The 17,561-nt window shown below is 42.6% G+C and overlaps 1 protein-coding gene across 1 annotated transcript in view; it reads right to left on the bottom strand.

The window, feature by feature from the left end:
• LOC137892440 (ephrin type-A receptor 6-like) overlaps positions 1–17,561 on the bottom strand; it is a 137,688-nt gene that overhangs the window by 21,729 nt on the left and 98,398 nt on the right. Inside the window, exons 6-8 of the mRNA XM_068737559.1 lie at positions 5,495–5,619; positions 4,302–4,464; positions 1,762–1,870 (exon numbers count right to left, since the gene is read on the bottom strand). Coding sequence (XP_068593660.1) covers positions 1,762–1,870; positions 4,302–4,464; positions 5,495–5,619 — 397 coding nt within the window. The remainder of the gene's footprint in view (positions 1–1,761; positions 1,871–4,301; positions 4,465–5,494; positions 5,620–17,561) is intronic.

The following is a 17,561-nucleotide window of genomic DNA, read 5'->3' as shown; positions in this document are numbered from 1 at the left end:
TTGTTGAACTGGCTAGGCCGGGGTAACTTACGCCTTTATCATTGTCAGTGACTCACGAAGCTGGTGACCTCACATCATTTCCCCAGTATAGCTGTACAGCGCTTCAACCTGAGCAGATGTCTAATTAGCCAGAATAAGTGAAAGCAACATACAACATTGGATTTTCATGGAAGTGCTTGTAGGATGTGTTCTCTGAGTTTCTAGCAAATAGAAGAATCCATATCACAATGGAACATCTATCATCTATAAACACTTTTTCTGACATTTAGATTTCGGTAGAACAAACATTCATTTCAGGTCCTTTATATTACTCTTATTCTTTGCACATGCTCTCAGAGACTGTGCTTTTTTAAAAAATGCAAATCCAATCATAGCAAATCATGTGAACCCTAAATTTAGCAAAATGTGCAATCAACCATAAGTATCATTCGCTCCTGATTTTTTTTCCCCCAATCCTCTCTTTTAAAGTGTCCTTAAGACAACTGGAAAACTTGACTTTAAATTTCCAAATGTGTCTCTCAATGTCTCCACAGATGCAGATCGTGAGCATATTTTCTTGAACGTTGTGTTTTTACCAGAGATGGCACCGTAAGAGAAAACATTTGAAGCGACAGCAGTGTTGACAGAAAGGTTCATCCGTTACTGATTGGATCGGTACCAGTGACAACATATTAGCGCCATCATACCTTTAAAGAGGCTATAGTGTTGTGCTCACATCTTCAAAACCACTGCCCAAAGTGGCAAAACAAGTTATTGCAGGTTTATCCAATCAGATTTGATGTGTTTAGCATATCTGTAGTAGTTGAATATTTGAATTAATTGATGCAGATTGAGCTCTTGTATTGTAAATATAGCTCCCTACATTTAAACATTTTACAGAAAAATACAACAAAAATACAAAGAACATATGTATAATGTGAGGTGGTACATTATTTAGCCTCCAACCCTTCTCAGCCTCACACTTATGAAATGAAGTCCTTTTTTTTTTTCTCACACATTCACTCACACAAAGAGAGTCTTGCTTTGTCTTTCATTTGTTCTCTGAATATTTCTGCCCATGTGTGTGTGTGTGTGTGTGTGTGTGTGTGTGTGTGTTTTCACCTCCTCCATTATAGATCCATGTTCATACACGTGTGTCTTGTTTTGTGCTAGATGGGCCATACGTAATGTAATGGTGTATAATAACCGTTTAATCATTACATCATGTAATAATCTAGGCTGTGAGTCCCTACGCAGAAATCTCATGAATCACCTTCATACATGTGTGTAGGTTCACACACAGCTCTCACTGATACACTAATAGCACATATCAAACCAGCCTTCCTCAAGATGTTTTTCATCATCATTCAATTTAGGGGTATTTAAAGTCCAAAGGCAATTGCTGAAGCAAAATGTAATCAAGTCCTTTGTAGGTTTTGCCAATTCCCTGAAACACTGAACAATTACACTGTAAGGCGAGGAATACGACGGTGTTTACAGTACTGTGGAAGAAGGAAACAAGTTGGTGCACAAACCAAATAAATAGGCCTTTTTCAAGGCAGACATTTTGACATGACTTTGCAGAAACACCACATGTGCAATTCATATTACTAATAAGAGAATGTGTGTATGCTGGCTCACTGACAAGGCTAAAATGGATATCGAAAACAAATGTATACTATTTGTAGCAATATATCAGGGGCAGACAACGGTGACTGGTTGATTTTGAAAGTCAATATGCAGGCAAGGCAGTACATCAAGCTAGTGATGAAGTGCTCTTACCTTCCAGTGATCAGGAGGAAGAGGGTGAGGATGACGAGGAGAGTGAAGCCACCGACCGCCGCTGTGACGATGACCAACACCTGGCCTTGGTCAGAGGCGAGGTCTGATGCTGGAGGAGAATGGAGGATGGGAAAAGATGCGGGGTTGGGCAGAGACGACGTGCCAAAGAAGGCAAAGAAGAAGAAGAAGAAGGAGGATCAGAGGATGGCGGGGAAAGGGAGAACAGATGAAGGATGTGGAGCGGGAAGAGGAGAAGCGGGAGAAGTTGAATGCAAAGAGAAGGTTCGGATGATAAAAGCGAGCGAGGAGAGAAAAGAAGGAAATTAGACGGGAGGCAGAATAAAGTGAGAAGAAAGAGCAAATTTTCATTTAACATCATCTTCAATATTCCTCTTCATCAATGCACCATACATAGACCATGCACGCTCTCTTGATAGGCAAATATTACCGAGAGATGTTTGATCAGCTCTTTGTGATGCAAAAACCCTCCGTCAGCTATCATACTGGAATGATTCATATGCCTGCTGCTGTTTAATTAATATTATTCATTCATGAAATTGTGATTTAGTCCATGATCATTTGGTTAAATTGGTCCCATTTGATATTCATGATTTTCCCTTTTCTTGTGTCTTGTCACAAGGCTAACGAATCCAAGATAATTGAAAGATGATTGCTATTACCAAACTTATTTCTATAATATTTCACGCTTAATGAATATGAATTGGAGATCAGGGTGCGTCGTAGCTAGCCAAAGGAGTGAAGTTCATGTTGGTTTGTACAGTATGTGGGTGTGTGGCTGTTCAGTCAAGAGCAAGTGTGTGCGCGCAGGCAGGGTGTCAAAAAATGTGTGTGTGTGTGTGTGTGTGTGTGTGTGTGTGTGGCTGGATAAAAAGTAATTACAGAACACTCAGAGGGAGGAAGAGTAAAATTGGCGGTGGCTAGAACACATGAGCACCCAGACGTCAACTTCACACACTCTTCACACCACTAACTAAGCAGATGTGTTGGACTGATGCTGCTGTAATGATGTGTGTGTGTGTGTGTGTGTGTGTGTGTGTGTGTGTGTGTGTGTGTGTGTGTGTGTGTGTGTGAGATAGAGAGAGAGAGAATGGTGGTAGAGGACAGGATGAAGAATGGAAGGTGAGGGATGAGGAAAACAGATGACAGAAGAGAAGTGAAGACAAACAACATGAAAGAGAGAGAGAAAGAGAGAGAGAGAGAGGCGGAAGAGACAGACGAACACACGGACGGACGGAAAAAGGAGCGCGTGAGACGGTGACTGACATGTGGACAGACGGACTGACAGGGAGGAGACAGAGCGACAGGGGCCGAATGTGCTTTCTCTTTCAGATAAAAGGCCGGGCCGATACAAAGGCTTGGCCAAGCGCCGTCTGATCCACAGATAAAGCAAAGCTCTGCAGCTTTGGAAGGGAGAGGGCCACTGAGCCAAATCAGCCCTCGACAATACCTGAACCGACATAAAAGGGCAGCTGGACCTTTGTATTTTATGAGCGGACTTGCAATAAAGCTACTGCTCAGACGCACACCAAAAAAACATTGATTCAAAATACACGCGACCATCAAGGCTGCGTTGTCGGACTCCCTTGTTGATTGAATTCAATTCTTCAATCGCCATTGCAACTGATATTCTGACCTTCAACGGGTTTAGGGTTTGTGAATGCGACCTGTATGACATTCATACAGTAGGGAGGCCAAAAGTTCTGACTGCAATGCAATCACTGTTTCATAATAATGAACACAATTATATTTAGCATCATTACACAATGAAATCAGTTGTTAACAAAGATATACAAATCTTTGCGGTCTTCAATAACTACTCAAATGTAGCATTGTTTTAAATACCTGAAATTATTATGCTTGCATCTAAAGGACTGAAGTATGTGACTGATACTTACACAAATTAAAAAAAAAAAAAGACTTAATAGGGTAATGTGGGAGTTCTATTCACTGTAGGCAAAGTAAATCTGTTGCTGGAAAAAAGTAAAAAGTTAAAGTCCTGCTATGGCTGCTCTTGTTGCTGGGCTCATATCCAGGCTTGTTATTTGCTGCTGTGCTCATGGTGAAGGCTGCCCTGAGCGCTGCTTCAGGCTACAGGACATGCACTTCATCTGACCCTGAACTGATGCCGGCAGCATCCCTGCTGCAGAATCTCAGCCTACGTTGTTATTCTTATGCACAAGCGAATGAGGCCTTAACTGGTCTTAATAGAGCCGATGCATATGTGGGTTTTTGTAGACTAATAATGGATGGATGATTCTTTTCACAAGCACCATCTCAACTAAGAGACACTAAGAGTAAGATTTATTTGTTTTCTGCCATCACATGCTTCATCATGAAAAGTTCACTGCAATGAAGAACGTCACACAAGCTTAATGCTAACCATGATCTAACCCCAGACTAGTCCTAGTTTAATACTGGTCTGCAGGGGTGAAGTGCAGCAAAAGAAGTGCACACATTCACACAAAGACAGGCGTATCCCTGCCCAGTAACGCATGCTGTAGATGCTCTCAGGTACTCACAGTCTCCCGTTGTTTTGTATTCATATTTAGGGGTGTAGGAGCTGTATCCGGCTGGCGTGCGGGTGCGTACGCAGAAGACGTACCAGGTGGCTGGCTTTAAACCTGAGATGATCACGCTGGGAGCCTTAGTGCGCGTCGACGAGTAGCTCAACTGCTCATGTTCCTGCAGGAGAGAGTGGAAGATGTTGCAAATATTTCAAAGCAATTTTTCACGAGCCAAAGTCTGTTTGACTAGCACAAATCAGAGTGGAACTTTTGGTTAGTTCTTGTACATATTCTGTATGTCTCTTCGGCCCGGGTGTCAAACAAACGACGGACACCTGCAAGAGTCCAAGTCACGCCTCTCCCACTCACGTTTACCTGTTGTTTACCCGTCCCGACAACAACAAGCTACTATAGCTGTACTGCCTAGATATCATTGTCTTTTAAAATATTGCTGTGTACATAATCATGCAGAGAGAGTATACATGTCTATTCAGCTTAAAAAGGGTTATTATTTGTCCCTGGAAGCATATTTGGAGTGCTTTATAATCATAAAATGGGAATTATAGACTGTACTTGTGATTTGAGAACCTTGAATTGCAGTAAAAATACCTTCTGTACTCTTATTCATAACTATCCAAGATATTGCTGTGAGGCAGTATTGCGCTTACATCTTGCATACAAATTGCAAAAGACTTTTCTGGTCACACATGCATGGGCAATCAGGAAAAAAACAATTCAATTAAAGAAGCCAAATTTGAATCGATGATCGGTATTGAAACCATACAGCTACAACTGAATATATATATCTGTATATAGAAATGTGAGCTCTTATTGAGCTTATTTGAGTGCATGAGCAGTATCTGCTGATGCTGTGTTGAAGAGCTTTCCTTTTCACGCACCACTTCCCTTTATTTGGACAACATCATGGATAAGCCCTTTTAGCGGGATGGAATCCCAGATCAACTGTGTTTTATGTGACACTTTAATCAATGGGCAACACTGCTGTGCCAGAATGTTAAGACAGGAAGCGCCATGCAATATCTGTTGATTTTATTATAAATAACCAAACCAATGAATGAATGGAGGACCTGTAACACATTTTACACACTTGCATGATCTTTATTCCCCCCCCCCCCCCCCCGTTTAGAAAATCTGTCTGAATGAATTGTTCCAAATAAGTCTCCGGACATAAGCAGGAGTCAGCGCACCTTCTCGTAATATTTGATCTCGTAGTCGAGGATGAGCAGCGATGTTTGTTCGGGTTGCTGCCAGGAGAGAGCAATGCTGTTTGGAGAAGCCCAGTCCTTCTTCAGAGTCCCAACCAGAGACGGACCTGACGTGAACACAAAATACACGGCGTTAGCTACAATCGTCTTTACTATGGTCGTATGAATTCAATGAGTCCGGTCGTCTTTGGTGAGTATCTTGAAGCATAAAGTTAATATGGTTATGGATTTTTACACACTTGTCCTCATGTGCAAAAAAAAAGAAAAAAAAGCCCCAGCACTGAGCTGCAAAGGAGAGTTTAATTGAAGCTGATTTGAAAACACGACTCCTCTCCAATCATTCAGCCTTTCTAATTGCTTTCCCACAAAGACTAAGGAAGAAATAATAACTGCAAGAATACCACAAACCAAATATGTTTGGGCATGCTGGTTATTTCTATATGGGAAAGACTTAAGACCTCCATACAGCTTGATACAATGTGATGTGTTAGGTGTGCAGTTTCAAGGTGCCGTTGCCGTTGTGTGGTTACCAAGGCGCCCCGGTTGATCTAATTCTAAACATACAAAACGAGAAATATTTAAACAATCGAAGGTACAAATGATGTTCATTCACTTTGACTTGAGGTCTGTAGACGATTTGTGCTCTGTGTTGTGTTATGTTGCAAGTCGCTGTCACGGTCCTTGGATAATGGATTATATTAAAATGAAGTTTTAATGCATCGCGTTAACAACGTGAGTTAATGAAGCGAGTTGTTCCTTTCTTGTCGAAAACTTTGGTTTAGGACCAAATACCTGTAAAACGAATTACTTTGCTGTCTGTCAGTGTAGTTTGTGCAAATTAGGAGGGAGCTACAGTAAAACGATGCTACCGTTTATCATTATCAGCTAAATATCAGAAGCGCTATCACTATTAAGATTGTGAGTATGTTCACTGCTGATGCTCTAGCCTCACAGAGCTGCTGGCGTGGCTGCAGACTCTTAGTCTTGTTGATCTAAGGAGAACCAGTTGACCTCAGCAAGCTGTCAGTTTGATAAGAATGTGCACTGAATACAGAGTGAGGTGTTTTTCTGTGATGCAGCCAGTACACAATGAGGCTGTGCAGCACAACACGGAATCTGGTGGTTGACAAAGGTGTGTGCAAGTGCATACACACAGTACATTAACACCTGTCCACCTCGTCAGCAATAATTATCACACATCCATGCTGACACTCAATTATTGTATTTCAAAAATAGGCTGGAGTCCTTTCAAGTCACAGGGAAAATAAAAAACATCTACACAGCTATTTCCTTCTCCCATAAGAGCATCTTGTTTTAATTGAAAATAAGTTGAGGAGGCTACATCTTCTTTTCTTGGATTGAATTGCATTAGCTTTGCTCTATGAATTTCTGCTGTGTGAATAATTGCACTGAGCTCCCAAGAGAGGTCAGCAGATGTAAGTGCCCTGAGAGCCATTATTGTACATCATCTAATGTTACAGAGCTGGATGTAAAACGTAGGCCTGCTTTTCTCAGGTGTATGCAAAGTCAAATTATGCCACATACGCTATTTAAAAAAAAAAGGTACTCTACAGTAGTATGCCTGAGGAATACAGTCCTCATTTTGTCCGAGGCTGGGTACATGGGGGGATCAGAGATGGGGGGTCTAGAGTTTGGGGTTTGTGGAGGTGAATCTTGGGGTTACGGCGAGATGACATGAACAGCTGTGGGCTGTAGGGGTTTGAGCTTGTTAGCCAGAGACCTTGATACTAATCTGATAGAAAGTAAACATGTACTATTGGTATATTGGAAAGCAGGAACTCAATAATTGGACGTGTTTGAACTTGCTTGGTAGGACACAACTTGCAGAAGAAGAGCAGAAATGCTCAAATTCTGTGGATACAAGTTGAGCTATATGAGGACATGTGGCTCCAATATGATACGAATAGCATTTCAATAATCTTGAGTGGCATTGTGATTGTACAGTATTGCATTCCAAAATGTGGACACCTTGTGTGTAAGCAACTAAAAACTAAGTGTGTATTTCAAAAGGCGGCTATCTCTCATTTTACGGAAATACTTCACAAGCATTATTCAAACAAGCTCATGATGGCTGTGACAACGAATGACGAAATAATGCAGTTCATCAATCAACCAACAACTCAACTCAGTCAACAGTTTGAAGTGGATCAAAACGTAGACGTGACGGATCAAATGGGACTCGAGGGTTTGGGTTTACAGGGCTGTGCAGCATCCAGCGCTGACGTCAAACGCATTTCAATGCTTGGCTTCTCAATAATAACCACTGACTTAATAGCCATTTAACATTTGGTAGGTTGTCTGAAATGTTGGCAAAAATAGAACAACATAACATCATGCGTGAGTGAAAACGACTAATAATAATAATAATAGCATAATCAGCAAACTGAAAGGGTGTGTGTGTGTGTGTGTGTGTGTGTTGCGGTGTACTTTATGCGAGTACAAGTGTACGTTTTTATGAGTATTTATGTAGTACGGAGCAGCCGGAGTAGAACATAAGCAACACAATAAGCTTCTGACATCTTATTAGGTGTTGTTATTATTACATATAACCCCTCATATGCCCATTCCACTCAGAGCGCGCTCGTATCCTCCGCTCCGTTCATCTCAGGGGGATTTCTTTATCTGATCTAACTCTGTCTAACGAAGCACTCCGACGAAGCTGCGGCGTCGTGAGGGATTCCTGCGCTGCCAGCTGGGTACGGCAGCGGTGGCACGGCGGTGTGGTTTGAGCCTAGAGTCATGCAGTGGATGCATCAAACAAAAGACACAGCAAGGTGGTTGGCATCTGCTGTTAGCATATTGGCCCCTGGTAGGGAGCAATAAACAGCTACCTAAATACAATCTCCCTCTGACTCACAGATTCAAATCAGCCTCTTACCTCAAGGCGCTGCACAAAGCATACCCACACGAGCTATGAAGAGAAAAAGGGTTCGCAGGAAGCTAATGCACACAAGACGTGTGAGCACACACAAATAGTGGAGAGACGTGAAAAGCGTTTGTTGGAGAAGCAGGACCACTGTCGGGCTGGTGGAAAATAATAGCCAGCAGAAATGTGGCAGCTGTGCCTGTCTGTCAAGAGAGAACTCATAATGACACAGCACTCGAAAATACAATCACCTCTAAGCCACAGTTACTTCATTAATTAAGCCATTTTCACAAACCGACTGAGTCATCGCAAAATAAATTGAGACCGTTTCATGAACAGTTAAAAGTTCCTCCTAGCAACCTTAAATATAGTACTAGTATTGCTCTTTGTAAACTGCATGAGTTGGTCAGTATTGTCTAGATGTGATGTAACAGACATGCATAGAATAGAGTTGAGGAGGAGGAGGAGGAGGAGGAGGCATGAACCTGAAGTTACTGTAAAAACACTCCTCTACATGACATTTTCATCCAACCAATTACAGACATCGTGTCACAATAATTCCACTTCCACAAGACAAGAGATGAAGCAATGTGAAACTACAACGTCTGAGTCTGTGAGCATTGTGGTCCGCATATTTCCAAAGGCTGGCGTATGAAACACACATCACTGTCTCCAGGCATCGGCGAGATACTTTGAGGATACAGGACGCACGGCAACCGTCTTTAATGATTCTGTGTGTGGGTTATTAAAGCCGCGGCATGAAATCTGCCAGAGGAACTCAGGAGCATTGGAAAGCCATTAGAAACACCAGTCAATTACGATGCCCGATGGATGGATTTTCCAGTCAAGCGTGGTTAAGCTAAACATAAACTAATGGGGAGTCTTTAAATGAGCTTGACCTGCATATGATTTTAATTAGCTTTCCTGCCCTAAAGGCTTCCATTAACTGTTTGAAAAAAAATCAATAGAGCCAGTATTGATGCTGTGCGAGAGCTTAAACGATGTCCTAACACTCCACTGATTCACTGCTGATAGAGAGAGAGAGCGAGAGAGAGAGAGAGAGAAACACACATACACAATATAGGTGCTCTTGTTTACAACAGTCATATTGATATGTCTGTCTCTTCTCTGGGTTGTCTGGTTGTGTTTGTCTTGCGGCAGCCCCCCAAATTGCTCTTTTAGCATGCATTTTCATGGGTGAATAGAGTGAAGGATATTTACTGGAACAAACTCATGCATGCTCACACATTTGCTGTGCAAATATTCAATTCACCTGAATTTGATTTGATTTCAAAGTAATTAAATTCAAAACAATTCAAATCGATTCCGGGCGCCGCCTTTCATTGACAAGTACGTGGCGCGCTTCAGAAGCACTTCATGGCTGCTCCAAGGGAACTAAGGGAATGAATGAATGAATTGAAGTTGTCTCCAATGTTACCACTGAGACCTCAAGTAATCAGCTGGAGCAATGTGTGTGTGTGTGTGTGTGTGTGTGTGTTTAACCGTAGTTGTGAGTGTGCTGCTTTTACAAACTGAAATGACACGGGGGGCCTGCCTTTGGGGACTATCATCGTTACCCTTCATTAATGCTGGAGGTCCTTCCCATTGCACTGTGAGTCATCTGCCATGAACTCCATGCATAAACACACACGCACCACAGAGACCGGACTGTCAAATAAACTGTAGGGCCGAAGTCTAATTATAGAGTATAAATAAGTGACTGATCTGCTCAACTCGATGAAGCGCGGTGTAATTGGAATTGTTGCCTCATCAGCACTGACCTCTGTGGTATCCAGCTGGAAATCAGATCTCCCTTCATGTGCCTGTTTGTTGGGCTGTCAAGATACGTGTTTAAGGAATATTTTGACATTGTCAGCTTTCTGAGATACCTATCTATGTATGTGCGTAGGTAAACTTTGCATATTTTCAACCAGCTTTATATTACTACAATGTACAAAGTACTATAGGCAAATGAAAAACCCCCACACGGAGCCTCCACTTTACCCACAATCCACCGACATTGCAACGATACAAAGCTGGTTGAAAATCGGGAAAAGTTTCCCTTCATATTTGGACCTAAAGACAGGAGGTAATTAGCTTAGCTTAGCATATAGGAAACAGCTAGCCTTGCTCCGTCCAAAGTTCAAAATCGGCCTGCCAGCACCTCTAACACTCACATTTAATATGTGGTATTTCGTCTGTTTAATCCATACAAAAACAGACTGTCAGTCGTTAAAAAACCCTCCTGGAAAGTTTGAAAAGATTGTCCCCTCCCCGCCCAACTCATACGTGGGCGAGGAATGTCATCCGTGACCAGATAATCCTAGTTTATAGAAATGCAGCAGGGTGACGCTACAGACATTTCATACACCGGACTTATATATCCGTCGACCTAAAACTGCACATTCAACCTGCATTGGACCGGTTCTTATGAGTCAGCTGTCACTTTATTGGTCACTGTTAAAATAACATGAACTCTTTCTATCCGTCTCTCTGACTGGAGGATACTTCTGTTCCTTGGATTCAGTGCAACAGTGTCACTTGTGTGTGTGTGTGTGTGTGTGTGTGTGTGTGTGTGGTAGTCTTTGGCAGCACCTTTAGTGTCCCCTTCAGGAATTACTTTTGAGATTTCTTTTACGTTTACTGTCCCCTCCCCCCAAAACAGTGAAATAAAATATCCGCCTTTGGACACAGCCTTTGTGAATTAGTGAGCCATTTCCCAAGGAGAGTTTCTATCAATTCCAACAAGGGATTTCTGCCTTGCTTGCGCTTTTGGACGCAAGTTTGCTACGAGAACTTTCGAGAGCTTCGGATGCAGTCTTTAAAGATGATACTGGTCATTGCATAACACCTGCGCGTGGCATATAACGCCTGCTTCTGAATGCATTCCACTGTGTACCTATAGTAGCTACGCATTCCTTCATCCATCTCCTTCTCTACAATCTCCATATAAAGTGCTGCAATTTGCTGGCCAATCGTCTACAGCAATCTCTCTCACCTACTGTGGTGATGTGGGCTGCTTTTTCCAGACGCATATTGTTGCTGCCTGCAGTCTTAGGAAAAATGGATGTGACCCCTATGACACTAAATAGCTGTCAACTGGATCTAAACTGGGACAGTTTACACCTGCAATCCCCCCCTCCCCCTCCCCCCCCCGCTGTGGTGGCTGTCTCTAGTATGACAGTGGAGAAAAGCTCCTATAAGACTCCTTTGCCCCATCCAGATGGTGGCTACAACAGTCATCCGGACCATTTATCATGTGTATCTGCTGAGTACGGGGAGTTAACAGGTAATTAAAATCATCAGTCACGCAACAAAAGCAGGGATTGGCGAGGCGGAGTGAAAAAAAAAAAAAAGAAGCTAAAAAGGAAAGAGACCTTTCTGCAAGTTAAGAGCTATTTGCACCCTGTTTCTGTGGCTGAGGGTCGTGGTAGGAGAGAGGAGACAATAGGAGTAGGGAACGAAACAAAAAAAGAAAAAAGAAAAACAAGAAACCTAGAGAGACAAAATAGAGGCCTCTACTGCAAACAGCTTGTAACATTTACACCTATTTTCTTAAGACAATCTGCACTAAAGCGGTGGAAAACGGATTAAAAGAGACAGTTAGATGTACAGAGAGATACAAAGGTGCTAAAATCCCGATCAGAGCACTCACAACACAAAGCAAAAAGGAATGTTGTCTGCTGTCTCGTGGAGGAGGTCTGTGTGCTAGCTAGCGTGTCTGACACTCTGAGGTCCCGTCTTTAATAGGGTCCCAACTCGCCACTGATCCCTCTTGTTCCCATTTAATGGGGACGTGGAGAAGCAATGACGTGTGGGAAAGGGCCAGTGAAATCGGCCCTCTACTGGCCCACCACAATCAATACTCATTTGGTCCCCACCTCTCTTTCCCCAAAAGTAATTAATGAGAAGAACGGAACTATCTGGGCGCTGACAGCTGATTTCCCTGCCGGTCGCTGTCCTTAACACCCTGTCCACTTCTCATGCTGCTACTTAAAAGCTTCATTATGGTGGAAACCAAGCATTCAGTATTGGAAAGTGACACAGATACGGGCAGACACAGATGTCGATGCGCATAATGTTCTTTTAGAATTAAAACCTAGACCCGTAGTGTGATAAAATATGCATTTGTGCTTGTATTTTTATTCTACATGAATTCAATTTGCAATATGATGTATTGGTAGACACCTAACCATCCGTGAAGTAATGAATGGAAACATTTTGGACCATCAGTGGAAGAATTCTTTGAAGAGAAAAAGGTCACAGCAAAAACCAAAACATTTGCCAAGCCTTTGACTTGAGTTGATTCTACCTAAACATTTCATTAATTAGGATTATGGGCTTCAGAACACAAATGTTCTTTTACATAATGCATATGCTGTTTCAGCAGGTTCCAACATAGGAACCAAAATTGTGGAACAAAAGCAAATACAAAGTATAGTTAGCGATGCATCAGAACCGAACAAAAAAAGTTGCTTCTTTTTTCAGTCGCTTCCAAACCTCCTCTGCTCTCTGGATTGGAATGCATTGGGTGAAGAGTGGAGTGCCACTGCAGTGGAGGTACAGTATAAATAGCAGTCGACCCTCCTATAGCACCCAGAGCAGACCTACTGCAGCAGAACACACAGCAGGCGGAGTGGCAATACGCTCTTTCATACAGAGCTCATTTTCAAGCAGAGCCTTCCGTACACAACCCTGCTGTCAAAGTCAACCATCCTGGAGTTAAAATAGCCCGGACAAATGCTGTGTGAATGGGTCACGAAGGATGGCTTGAATGCAGAATACAGCATGTACTTTAAAAGCGCTCATAATGCACAAGGTGACAGTAAAGATGTTGCAGAATAATGAAGTTGCCTTTTGGGCCAATCACTCGCAACTTCTAGAAATGTGTAAAAGGTCACAGTTTCGTGTTTTCTGTGGAACAACGAAAATGCCATTTTGCAGGGATGTTTGTAGTAGCTGTTAATCTTTTTCTTTTGTTGGTGATGGCAACTACTGCTCGAGGTGGCAAATGAAGGATGACATCACACTTACAGTACTTCAAGATTCACAGTTAAAAAATGTCCGACATGAGAAGAACGTACGAGCAAACGGTGACTGATGCGTAGCGTACACGATGCGTTTCACAAAAAGAGGCAGCGTAAGCTTGACGAAAGGAGGCTCGTCAATTGTTTCGATTGTATTTGACGTCTCACTCTGAATAAATTTGAATTCACTGTGGAAATGGAGTATAAACTGTCAGAGCTTAAGCTGAGTGTGTCTTTAATGGTTGCTAGAATGTGTAAAGGTCTACAGAGATTGAAGTTAGAACTGCTGTCATTACGAATGGTTTTATGGAGTGAGGCTAATGCAAATTCATTTAAATGAACTGAAGCGACAAAAGGCATTGGCAACTGATTTATCTAACTTTCAGAAGACAATGGGGCGGCATTCTAAGGGAGCAAACTCAACCCGAAGATTGAAGAGGGGATTGAGGCGGGAGTTGAGAGAGGGAAAACTTCAGAGAACATCCATCAGGATTGCAGAACAATGAATCCAATCACTCTGTATTAATGAGTCAATGCTTAAAATAGTTCCCGTTGTGAGGTGAAGTCAGGGGAAATGATCTTTGCAGGGGGGAGGGGGGGGCTTCCTGATAAAAGTCTGGGCATAAATCATTTTGTAGAGTAGAAATAGCTAATCTCTTTTCCTCAAACTCCCCACCTGCTCTGAACACTGCTGAATAGCGTTTGCTGGGGAATAGCTATTCTTAACACTGACTGGTGAGTAGGTGACTTACTGTGTGTGTGTCTGGAGGGCTCTCAGGAGCGGGCTGAAGATATACTGTAAATGGCCACACACACACACACACACACACACACACACACACACACAACACTGTACATGTGGGCAGCTCAGTGACGGCTATCAAATCCTAAAAGCGAAAAAAAAAAAAAAAAAAAGGCTTGAAGGTCTTTCTGAAATCCAGCATTCAGTGGTCCTCCAGATGCTGAATGTCCAAATTAAGCAGATTTGTTGCGATGGGGATTGTGACATGTGATTTACTCATGCTACTCCAGTAGGGGCTCCAATGGCTTTTAAAAACACAGTTGCAACAACACTACTATTTCTGAACCGAGCAGCACTAAGGCTTTTTGTTCTGCAAAAATGCATCATCGGTGCATCTATGGTTCAGACTGAATCGTCTCAACAACAATTGACAGCATTGCCATGGAGTTTGGTACAGTTTGGACGTACAAATGCTAACTAGCTAATGAAGGTCTAGCGTAAATCCAGTCGGGAAGACTATACTCTTGTATGCTTAGGCTTGTAGTTAATTCTCATACATCTTCCATTTACTACTCCTCACGCATGATCACTCATAATTTTCCTCGCTGTCATTGATCAGTCATGACATCAGCTGTTCTGATCAGCTGGTCTCCTGGTATCCAATAGCACAGCGACACAATGACATCGTTAGCCTAGCATCCCGCTGCGGTCTCTTTCAAACACGATCGTCTCTCTACCTTTAGTGCGTTCATGCTGCTGTTACGCTCCCCTCCACCTCCCCACCACCTCCCTGTCTTCACCGATTCATCAACTCATTATTCTATCAGCCTCATCAGTCACCACCACCACCACCAGTGTCTGGACTCCACGGGGGGGAGGTTATCTTGCTGCCGGCTCAGGGCAGACGCCCCTCGATTACAAATCTCCCTGTAGAGTCCAAGCGCCAAAGACTCTGTCAAGACTTTATCATCTCATATCAACTGTTAATAATAAACAATTATCTTTTCTTCATCTGAAGATGGCACGTTCATCGTGGACATGTTAAAACAAGCCTCCTGCACCTTCAGCACATGAATAAAAGCGTATTCCTGTTAATCCTTTATGTGTGTTCCTAAAGTTTGTGTTGACTCTATGACTTTGTCCCTAGCCCGCCCTACCTGATGTTACCCATATTAAGCAGGCGAGTATTTGTCTGAGTACAAATAAGCAGATACAGGGCCAACATAGGCATGGATCTCCCTACTGGGCCCAGCTGTGCTAATATGCCCCCTCTCACCTCATTTTCATCTCTTCTAGCCCTCATCACCTCTGTCTTTCTCATTGTCCTCCACACAAAGTGTACCCAAACCAAACTCTATCTAACGCATAACACACTAGATGTTACCATGTCAATCCACATGTTCCACTCAAAAGAAAATTATAGATATGTCAAAGTTCAGACGTTCAGTATTTCTAACAATCACGTCTTGCATTGTAATTGTGTGACTCGGGCATCTGTTGTTTTTCTCTACACATGAAACTAGTCTGAGGTTATGTATGTATGGTTGTATATGAGTGTGAGCGTGTGTGTGTGTGTGTGTGTGTGTGTGTGTGTGCGTTGCGTGGTAGCAGCAGGTCATGGGCAAAGATAAAAGAGGGCGCTGAAGGGCAGAAAATGGGCAGGGGGGCAACAGATGCCCCAGGTCACACTAAGCCCCATGGGAAGCCAGCGAAACAAAACCTGCCAACAAACACAGTGAGCAAACACCTGCTAACATCACATCGCAGACACACACACACACACACACACACACACACACACACACACACACACACACACACACACACACACACACACACACACACACACACACACACACACACACATTCATTACGTCTACACGGGCACACAGCCTCATCCCACTACGAACGGTGCATTTCATTATAAACATCCCCAAGCTATTTATACTCTTGTAGGAATAACATGTTTAGCTAATTGTCTGGTCACTTCTTATATGATGTAGTTTATTTAATAAAGACATTTATTACTTTTCTATGTAAAAGTCACCTTCATTTATTTCAGAGACAACTGATTATTCTTTTTCTTTTCTCAGAAAGTTGTCATTTAAATGCATGGAATATTGAATACAAATCACGATAATTATCTTTATTGTTATTACTACTGATTATCAGTGTACAATTAGCCTTCAAGCTCACGTATTGATCAAACCACGTCCAGAACGACCCGTGAACAAAGCCCCTCAATGTCACACCACACCGATAGCATAGTCTGAACTCATCTAGATGAAGTGTTGGAGACTTGGCGTTTGCTAAAACCAGCAACAAGTGAGCAAAGATAGAAAAGCTAAAACGGAACACTAACATTCCAGGAAATGTCCAAATCTGTACTGAGCAATAAGGTAGCTGGAAGCGTTGCGGTGGTGGTTTGGCATTGCAGCGCTTTTAATGTGATAAATGAGAAATAAATAAGTAAAAACAGGAATGTTAGAGTGATATAAATGCCAAACAACTTTCATTTTTGTTGTTGTGCTTTTCCCCCGGTTACCTTTATCACAAGGTAGCTTGAGTCAATTAATTTAACAATGTTGTTAGTGCTCTCTTGTGTAAAGGAGCACGAAATCCCACGATAACATGGCTGAAGAGTTACTGTTACGGTCGATGAAAGAGGTCTATTACATATCAAATTAATAATGTAGTTTTCAAGGTAGCTTCTGCCCTTTGCACTTTCCTTGAAGACTGTGGGGAGGACATGCTGCACTATTAATATAGGATGCAGAGCAGAAGCTTTTTGAGCCTTTTTCTTAGCTGAGGAGGGAAGCAAAGAGATTGAAAGTGGTCCGTATAATACTGTAGATAACCAACAGAGGCAACCCACAGAGTAAATCTGTTGTGTGTGCTGGTAGTAGTAAATATGACTTGGAAAGCAATGGCTGATGGGAAACACAGAAGATCCTGATCTGACGTTCACCCTCGATCTCGTCTTCTTTTTTTTTTCCCCCTCTTCCACTCCCCCATTTGCCTCCCTCTTTATTTATCTCTTCTCTACCCTCTCTCTTTCCTCCCCGCGTCTCGTTCTTCTCTTCTCTCGCTCTTTCTCTTTGCGGCGCTGATGGCGGAGGCTGGGTTGTGATCCAATCACAGGCTGGCTGCAGCAATCACCGTCTGCTGATTGGTTTTATAATCCTCACTCAGGATCTCAGATGGGAGCGAATCAGCTGGCCAAGAGGTGCCGCTCTGAAAGCTGTCCTACTGATGCACACACCCATATACACTCACATGTGCACGTCTTAACACACATGCACACACACACAGACATTCTCCCTGCATCTATATCACACTTCTTGACTCCACATCATTGCTTTCATTCTCTGTACAAAAGTTCTCAATGAGTGT

The sequence above is a fragment of the Cebidichthys violaceus genome, unplaced genomic scaffold, assembly GCF_023349555.1.
Source record: "Cebidichthys violaceus isolate CVI_PGR_0920_01 unplaced genomic scaffold, fCebVio1.0.p SCAF_11, whole genome shotgun sequence".
NCBI classification, from domain to species: domain Eukaryota; kingdom Metazoa; phylum Chordata; class Actinopteri; order Perciformes; family Stichaeidae; genus Cebidichthys; species Cebidichthys violaceus.
The sequence above is the reverse complement of the archived record's forward strand: the minus strand, read 5'-3'. Positions and strand labels throughout refer to the sequence as shown.